The 10,010-nt window shown below is 24.2% G+C and overlaps 1 protein-coding gene across 2 annotated transcripts; it reads left to right on the top strand.

Moving 5' to 3' along the window:
* Positions 1-1,460: 1,460 nt before the first annotated feature.
* Positions 1,461-7,213, top strand: LOC135931222 (AP-1 complex subunit sigma-2-like). 2 transcript variants are annotated; one of them, XM_065468184.1, is made up of 5 exons: positions 1,461-1,593; positions 3,663-3,841; positions 4,609-4,717; positions 5,327-5,464; positions 6,983-7,213. In XM_065468184.1, exons 1-5 carry the CDS (start codon positions 1,591-1,593, stop codon positions 7,061-7,063), a joined length of 510 nt encoding a protein of 169 aa, XP_065324256.1. In that variant the 5' UTR covers positions 1,461-1,590; the 3' UTR covers positions 7,064-7,213. The 2 variants fall into 2 exon arrangements, with proteins under 2 accessions (XP_065324256.1, XP_065324255.1); XM_065468183.1 differs by lacking the exon at positions 6,983-7,213 and adding an exon at positions 6,235-6,595.
* The last annotated feature ends 2,797 nt before the right edge of the window (positions 7,214-10,010 follow it).

Consider the following 10,010-nt stretch of genomic DNA (forward strand, 5'->3'; position numbering starts at 1 on the left):
AAAATTGTTTGAAATTCATTAAAATTTTTATTTTTGGTCAATTACAAAAATTATAAAATAAAATATATTTTGCCAAAAACAATCAACAAAGGTATTTTTTTTCTTTGGTATTAAATTATAAATTATCTTCATTTTTAGAATAAAGATTATTTTAAAGGTAATTAGATATTAAATGATTTAATATTATTTGAAAAACTAACCCTAAAATGCCGAATTGTTATATTTTTTTAAAACTCAAGTCATCAATCCAGGGCTATAAAAAAAAGTTATCAAATATTTTTTTAAAATAATTTGTTCTGAGCTTAAATTTTATTTTACAAACCCGGGGCATGTCGGTCCATGCAATTGGTTCCTCTGCAGGTCTTTGATATATAGCATGAGCAGATGATTATTTTTTCACAATTTTTATCATAGCCTGTGGAGATGTACCTTTCTTAGAAAATATAATATGTAGCCAGATCAAATAAATTTAAAAATTTTGAATATAACTAATATTAACTATATAGGGCACTTAGCGAATAGAATGTAATTTTTTTGCACATATTACGAACGACTAATATATATTTTTGATTTTTAATGTTACAAAGGCATTTTATTAATTAAAAAATATTCAATTTGAAGTAGGTGCAATATCAGTGGTTATATATAATATTTTTCCCAAGTGGATTTATAGCAGGGTTTACCCTGGGGTATTAGAGAGGGTTTCCGGTGGGTATTAAATTTTCTTCATATAAAATAATAAAATGTTATAAATTTGAGCAATGAAAACGATCAAAAATTTTCCCTATCTATATGATCACCTAATTAAAATTTGAAGGAAAAATTTCATTCCAAATCCAAAAAAAAATATTCACAAATTGAGGGAGTTTGAATGGTTTTAAGATCGCAAAATGGTCAAATTATTATAACATATTTATTTTGAAATGAAACCTCCTTTATCTTTTAGGAAAAACTAATCAAGTGAAATGATTTAAAAGGGAAGGAATTGATAAAATAAATTAATTTTGTTATTTCAATCAAATAAAAAATAATAATTATTATTTTTTAATAGTTTAAGGCTAAAAAAAAATTTATGACATTTTTATTTTATATACTAGTAAATTTATATCATTTTAAGGTAAATTTGTTTATTTTTTGTAATAAAATTTGATTTAAAAAAAATATATAGTATTATAATTATTATTATATAATATATTTTATTTTTATTGGCATAATTTTTAGTTGTGAAATAACATAATAATTATAATTTTAAAAAAAATGTCGGTTGATGTAACACTTGAATTTTATAAAACTTTTCATATAATTTAAAAAAACAAAATAAAGAATATTTGTCTAAGATTTTCATAATTTTTATGCTATTGCCACTTTTTTAAATAAAATTATTTTTAAAAATAAAAATAAATTATAAGGTTCTTTCATCGAGAAATAAAAAAAATAAATAAAATTATAATATTTTCAGGCAATATAAAAAAATTTTTTGGGAGTTTTTATTTTCCTTCTTTTTTACAATTTCACATAATTATAAATATCATTATTTTTGAAAAGAAAAAAAATTAAAATATATTCAATGATTTCTCGTATTCTCAATTAATGGTAAAAAAAAAATTAATAAGTTTTAATAACCAATTCATTTTTAACCTATATAAATTGATTACCTTTTCGATAGCTACCTCTTTACCTGTTGATCGTCTTGAGCAATTTTTTTATAAAACGAAATAATACTGTTAAATAACATAGCTTTGGCCAGCTCAAATATAGCATTTAGTCTAAAAAAAATTTTCCAAACACATCTAATTTAGCCTCAACTTAAGAGTGAGGCAATTTTTTTTTAGGATATAAACTTTTCTAGCCCTTAACGTTGGTTAAAGATAGGTGATTTAGCAGCACTCTTTAGTGATCTACATCGGCTGCCCGAATTTTTTTTTAAAAATATGTCCTGCCCACCATCACGAACCCTAAAAATTTTTTTAAATTTGTCCCGAAAAGCCCGATCAGAAATAGAAATTATTTGTACTCCCACACTGGCCCGAATTTAATTAAATATAGAAAAATTTGTTTTTTTTGATAAAATATATTCTACAAATAAAAATCATTAGGGCCTTATTTCTTGTAAGAATTTTAAAATATATCAATTTATTTGATAAAATGTAATGATATCATATTTAAAAATTTAAACCCAACCCGTTTCGACCCAAATTTTTTAAAATAACTCCTATCCTGGCGAAAATTAATTTTCAGATTAGACTCGATTCAAGAAATAATTTTTAAAAAAATTCCGATTATTTATTTAGAGATCCGGCGAGAAAAAAAGTATACATGAATTTTAAAGGAACAGATTAAGTTGGAGCTTGTTATATATTTTTTTGAATAATTTTGTCTACTTTCGGAAAACAGATCATTTAAAAATTTGTCGAGGTTCGAATCCGAGAGCCGGATTTTATCGAATAAAAATATCCGTCCGGGTTTAACGGATTCTGCAAGTCCAGATGGGACTAGGACATACGTGCAGGGGCTTTAGTTCATATTAATAGTTTTTAATTTTTGATATGATATTTTTGAAATAACATTTTTTAGAAAATTCTATCATTTCTAGCATGTAAGCCTCGAGATTTATATTCTTTATCTGTGATATTTCTAGCCTTACATATTATTTGGCTAAAATCTGTGCGCTCTTTATCCTTAATATAATTTTTATTAACCTTTTTAATTTTCTATTCAATTTCATTTTCGTTCAGATACAAAGATAAATTTATGTATAAAAAATTATTTTTTATATTAATAAAAAAAATTGCAAACAGCGTGAGAAAAACTGATTTTTTTAAATCTTAAAATATAAGTAGTTCTTAATTGGATCAAAAATTTAGATTTTGTAAATATTTATATATACACTGTAAGTGTCAAATAAATGAGTGAAAATTTATTTTCCCCCACCAAATCTTCAAAAATAGATGAATTTTTACGATTGCTGACAAAAAAAAGATAAGATTATTTATTAAAAACCTTTTTACTTTAAAAGGATAAGATGCCATAAATAATCTTACAATTTTATTCTTAACAATATTGTGTTTCTAAAATATATATCTTTTTTCTAATAAACAAAATAAAACTTGAAAAAAATGGTTAAAATATATCTAAAAATATCAAATTAATGTTGAGAAAGATTTATTGTATACTATAAGGATAAAAGAGATTTTTTTAAAAATTCGCTGGTTTTATCCTTTTTTTTGTTTCAAAAGTTTAATATTAATTATATAGGGATTAAGTGTGTCACGCGCGCATAATATTCATCAGAATAATATTCGGATGTAAGTAAGCAATAATTCCTCTAGCCTATGTCACACCACCAAACCACAAATTAATTTAAACAATAAATAAATTTAAGAGCGATTGGATTCTCCTTAGCTCTTAAATTATATGGCCTATACTTATAAAATAGTATGACTATATCTGGACGTTAAAAATGTATAACATAATAATCTGAGTTAGGGAAATGGGAACAGAGAACATATAAAGAATATTATTAATAATGCGGTTTATTAAATATTTAGATGGTCTCACAAAATTGATTAAGATGGGAAGTGGGGGGGGGGGGGTATCGCCATTATTATTCTCGGATATTTAATTAAAAATATTTTTCTTAAAAATATAATCACAAAAAAAAGCTCAACTTTCTTATATTGTTCAGTCGCCAAGGAAAATTGAGGTTACAAAAATGGTACGAACCTCTTCAAGATAAAGACAAGAAGAAAATATCCAGAGAGCTTATAGCTATTGTGCTTACCCGAAAACCAAAAATGTGCAATTTTCTGGAATGGAAAGAATATAAAATCGTTTATAAAAGGTTATACAATACTATTTGTAAAATAATAGCAAAATATTTCTTTCTCGAAATTCTCGAAATAGTTTTTGGCCACAATACCCGATCCCTGAAAAGGGAATTTAAACATAGGACCCAACCCGGTAAGTATCCCCTAAAAAAATAATTTTAAAAATTGGGCTGAACGGGGCCTGGCCTATTTAGGAGAACTTTCCATCTATTAAGATTAAGAAGATTCATCAATAAATAATCGGTAATTTAAGTGTTGTTTATAGAAAATAGTTATATTATAATCCTTAAGTTTACTATTATATGCTTAAATCGCTTTAGAGACTCCTTTAATCTTTGAAACATTTTTAGTTGAAGTTTTTTTTATTGCTGATATTTTACTTGGGAAAATTTAATAATTTTTAAAATAATATGTTAACGACAAAAAAGGGATAAACGTAATTTTTATAAAAATCTCTAAATGTGATCACCTCAAATGGGTAGATCATTCTAAAATAATCAGTTTGGGGTAGCTCCATCAGAAACCTTTTATAAAACTATTTCAAAAATTATATATTATGGCCACTCTCACTACTACATTTCATATTATTGGGAATGACCGTCATTTTCCTACTTTTTTTTATAAATATTGATCCAAGTTTTTTAATAATTTAAAATGTTATATAGATAAATTATTCTTTTACGTTTCTTCGCTAGAATAATAGGAAATCTTAAAATTCTTAGATAATTGAATAAAATCTTATACACACAATTATAATTAACTCTATAATACATTACATTAGATATGCCAGTCTATTCTTTTGTGCAGCGATTGATCCAGAAGATAACGAATTAATTTGCTTGGAGGTCATCCATAGATATGTTGAATTGCTCGATAAATATTTTGGCAGTGTAAGATAATATGCATTCATTAATGTTAATTCTGATAATTTCAAAAACGTATTTGAGATCACATATATTATTTATAATTTACATTTATATATAATAATATTTATTATATCAGGATAATATATTATTATTCACTAGTAGTCAGTAATAAGCCGGCCTACTGTTTATATCGATATTAAGTATTATAATGAAAATACACTAATATAAAAATGTGAATATACTGAAAAGATTTATATAAATGAAATTAAAATTATCAATTTGTAAAAAAGAGATTTGTTATAATGGTTGTAAAAAGTAACAGAAATATGGGGGTTCTATCTTAAGCAGCTAATAAATATCCAGATCCTGAAGGGCGATCTTCTAAGCTTTACGGCCTCAGCATTTGATATACAATTAATTAATTATTGTTCCTTCTCTATAATCCTCCCACCCAACTCATACTTCTCTAATATATGACATATAATAGTGAATAAATATTATCTTAGAGTATTTTTGTAAAAAATATGCAAATTTTTCTTAAACCCGTATCAAAAAAAATATAAATGTAAAATTTAGAGTTATTATAATTTATGATATTAATCCTTTTTTTTTTCTTTATCCTCTAAAAAAAAGGTATGCGAACTGGACATAATTTTTAATTTTGAAAAGGCTTATTTTATGCTCGACGAAATTATATTGGGAGGCGAACTACAAGAAAGCAGTAAAAAAAATGTTTTAAAGGCTATAGCAGCTCAGGATCTTTTACAAGAGGTAACATAATATTACATGACAATATTTTTATCTTAATTAGCAATCATAAATAATTTGATTGCATCACATTTTTTAAAAAAAATTCACTTTAGAATCCCTTTTCAGAGATATGGTACACTCTTTTTTATTTCAATTATTCTTCTGGCTTATACCACTTAAAATAAGGACGAGAAAGTAGTGATGCAAAATTACCCCATTTGAACCGATTTTTTAAAAAGGTGCACTAAGCTTTAAAGTTTCGCCAATAGATATCCAATCCAAACCACTGTGCCATCTATGAGTAAAATATTAAGGCCTGCTTAGTATTTTTCCGGATAGAATACTGAGTTAGCCGTTTTTAAAAATCGGTTCAGGAGCGATTTTGCATCAAAGGTTATCCTCAGTTATTTAACAGTAGTGGAAAAATATTTTTTTTGACATGTTATTTAAAAAAAAAAAGGTTACTATAACTTTGAATGAAAGGGATATGATGTGACCTAGTGTATAATATTATTATCCGAGTTTCAATCAACTCTTCTGCTTCCTTTCGTAAATACCTTAACCTTTAACCCTTTCGTAATTTTCAAATTTAAAAAAGAAAAAACAAGATATTTTATTTTTTTTTTCTTTGAGACAAATAAACCACTAATATATTCTCTGTTATAATTGCGTAATCATTTTTTCTAAAAAAAAAATAAGAAAATAAATCTGTAATAATTATACTTGTAACTCTTAAATTACTCAATTAAAAACTTTTTATTACATTATTGTTATTATTATTTAAACGTCAGGGAAGCATCGATCCTTCTCAGTTGTCCAACAACTCAGAGAAGATAATGGAATCCATAAATGGCATAGATTTAGATCCTCGTATATTCCAAGCTTACTGATTAATAAACCGAAATAAATTAAAATAAATTTCAAAAAAAAATATTCGCTCTGAGAAGAAGAAAATTTTTTTTAAGTATAGCAAATAATAATAGGATTTAAAAGTATATAATGATAATAATGCAATTTTCTTCTAGTCTAATGTTCTAAAACATTTAAACTTTTCAATTAATTTATATTTATACACGTGGTATAAGTAATATTTTCTATATTTAGAATATAATTATTATAAATATGTTATCATAAATGCACTTAATTTTTCAAATGTCAATCCAACTAAAATACTCAACTTTCTAAGTTTAACCATTTAACCTCCTCTTTTCTCTAAAACTATTATTATACATCATAATTATATATATAATACTCGTTTAAATAATAACAATTTGACAATTCAAAACATTCTACTTATATACATCGATGTTTAAAATATGTTTTTTAAATTTAATAAAAGAATAAAGAAAACTTAACCTTTTCGGTTTGGTTTGTAAACCTATATTACTATACTATATATATTCTTATAATTATAAATTTATTATAAAGTATACTCCATCTTTATATAATGATAAATTTTAAGAATTAATTTTTTATTTTTTTTCCTAAAAAAATAATATTTTAAGAATTTTTATATTTATTTATATTATAACATGATAGAAAGATAATCCAAATACCTTGAAATTCACGAGATTATTCGAAGATGGTACTATAGATCCCAGATTCAATGAGCCTTATTAAAAAAAAATGAAATTTTTTTGGATAGAGATTTTTTGTTTTACATGCATTTATTTCATTTAAATTTTATATGTTATCTTTTTTTTAAAAAAAATAGAAAATAATTTTGTCATACAAAAATCATTTAAATGACAATAAAGTTTTGATAGACAATCTGAAATGTCTTAATTTTCTATTCTTTTCAATATTAATGTTAGCTTCCTTTTTTCAATTAGGTCTTATTCCTAGATAAATTTTAAAAAAATAGGAATTCAGACTTATTATAGTTATTAGCTAATATGGATAATATTCGTTTGCTAAAGAATATTATATGATTACTAAAAACTTATTTGATATTCTAAGACCCATATTTAAAATAATTTCATATTTTTGTTATATAAAGTAGAGAGGTATAAATTATGACATGAGGAATATTCTGTCATAACATATTCACAACTACAATAAAGCAATAATATGAAATTGGAGACGTAAATAAATAATAATAATCACAACTGATTTTTTTATAGAAAGGTTTATAATCTATACTTTTTTTCAGCATTTTGCCGACGTGACGCGGGTGCGAGCTCTATATTTGTTTCTTGATTGAGATATTTTTAAAAGAATCAATTAGTAGGATGTAACAAATATAATTTTCACTTGAAATAAATTTTTAAATTTTAACTTGTAATTTTTTTTTAAAAACTATTTATGCTTTTCTGCAAATTATTTTATTTGATCTTTTGTTGCTTATCTATTCGAGCTCATTTCCGTCATTACCTGACTATATCGTTACAATTTTATTAAATTTTTTTAATACTATTATCAGGAAATAACTTTTGAAACGTTTAGGATTAGTAAGAAAACCTCAAAATTTAGTTGATGGAATATATAAAAATGTATTTCAACTAGTTAAAAATAAATTTTCATTATTTTTGAAACTTCATTTAATTTGTTTATTTAGATTCATATGGTTTTATATGAAATTCATAAATCCATAGAGATGAGGATCTTTCGACTTTATATCATTTACTGAAGGCAGTTTTTAAAATCCGATTTAACAAGAAGTGTATTCCAACATGAGAACCTACCCTATCAATTTCAGAGAATTGCTATAAAAGTTTGGATTTTTTAAAATTTATATGAAAAATCCCTATAATGCACAATAGAAATCAAGAATAGTTCTAAAGTCCGAATGAAAATTGCTTGAAATTCAATGGGGGAATTCTATACATGCCTAAATCCATTTCCGGTTAAATCAGATTTTAAAAATGAGCTTTAAAAAATTAAAATCTGTAATTTGCGAATCCCCATTGATTCCATATATCCCGATATAAGCGAGGAGTCAAAATTTATTACAAAAATCAAATCCAGGAATAGACAACTGCAAATATTAACGGTTACAGGTGACGATACTTAAAGAAATATTAAACGGTTAAAGTTATTTGAAATAATTTAATGATTATCATATATTTATTAACTTTATATATAAATAATTTTAAGAAAAAATATGAAAAGTGAAAATAGGAAAAAATTAAATCGAATTGATGGAGATTTATTGAGAGAGGATCCTAGATTTTGACAAAACAATAGAAAAGCGGAGTCTTCATCAGAGGAAATAATTGCAGTAGGTCAACATTAACCCCCTCCCCCTCTCCTTCTACTTTTTCCTATTTGTTACAATAAAAAAGAAATTTTTCTGAAAATTTTAAATTAGTCATTATTTTAGTGAGTAAGGATCCCATAAGAAACAAGGAAGTTGAATATTTGTAATATATATTAAAAAATTCTCAAAATAATATATATTTTTTAAAAAATTAGTTATATTTTACTGTTTAAAAAAAAATTAAATTTTACTACATTAAAAGATCAATATTTTTATTTACTTCGTTAAAAAAAATAAAACCCCACCTTTCTTTAAATTTTTAAATGAAGTTGTACTCTTAATTTTTTTATACTCGTATAATTATGTTCATAATAAAGGTATATAAATAATATTATGAAGCCTAATATTTTACTTTTTTAAATGCTCTCTTTATTCTACCTGGGTAAATTTTTAGATTCATTTTTAAGCTTGTAAATTTATGGCTTAATAGACCAATATAAAAAATTTTTTTAATAATGGTTAATTATTATTTGGGGTTTTCTGATGAAAAGTATCTAAAATGTATCAATTTTTTGATGCCGATATGTAGAATGTATCGATTAGAATATCGCGAAGTTTTAACAACTCCAATTTTTTAGCTGGGTTCTCAAGAAGAAGTTATAATTGTATTTAGTATCTATTTGCATTTTTTTTTATCGATGAAAAAGAAATTATCTTTATTTATATGATTAAATGAGTGATTAAGGAGAAGGGATCAACAAGCTGGGATGATGCATTATCATATTGATATTGCCTTCTATGAGATTAACTCTTGCCAACTATTATTGGCGATTCTTTCTTTAAACGATTGGCCAACGGCAATTTTACGCTATTATGTAAATCAGCAGTGGTGTCGAATGTTATTTTTTTTTAGACTAAATTTAATTAATGAAAGAATCTATTTTTTTTAAATTTTTTATAATGTCATTAGTAGCAGTTATCACAATGGACTTGAAAATTTTAAACTTTATTCGTTTCATTTCATAGGAGGTGACAATTTGTTTAATAAATGCCTCATTAAGCTCGATGTATTGATAGAGTTTCGAAAGGATTTGATTGGATAATTAAAAAATTTACTACATGCAAACGTAAATTACAAATGACTTTATCTGCATCAACGTTAGTTATCTAAATTAAGTGACGAAATGTAAAGTTTATCTTTATAAATTTTCAAACGTGCATATATATGTAAATATTAATAATTGATAGTGTGTTTTCTATAATATCCACTTCGAAATATACTTAAATATAACAACAAATTTAGTTTAAAACTGCACATACATTTTTTCATTTTGAAACCATGGTTAAGATAAAAAAGTATTTCTTTTA

Source organism: Gordionus sp. m RMFG-2023, chromosome 1, assembly GCF_954871325.1.
Source record: "Gordionus sp. m RMFG-2023 chromosome 1, tfGorSpeb1-WG-v2, whole genome shotgun sequence".
In the NCBI taxonomy this organism is placed as follows: Eukaryota; Metazoa; Nematomorpha; class Gordioida; order Chordodea; family Parachordodidae; genus Gordionus; species Gordionus sp. m RMFG-2023.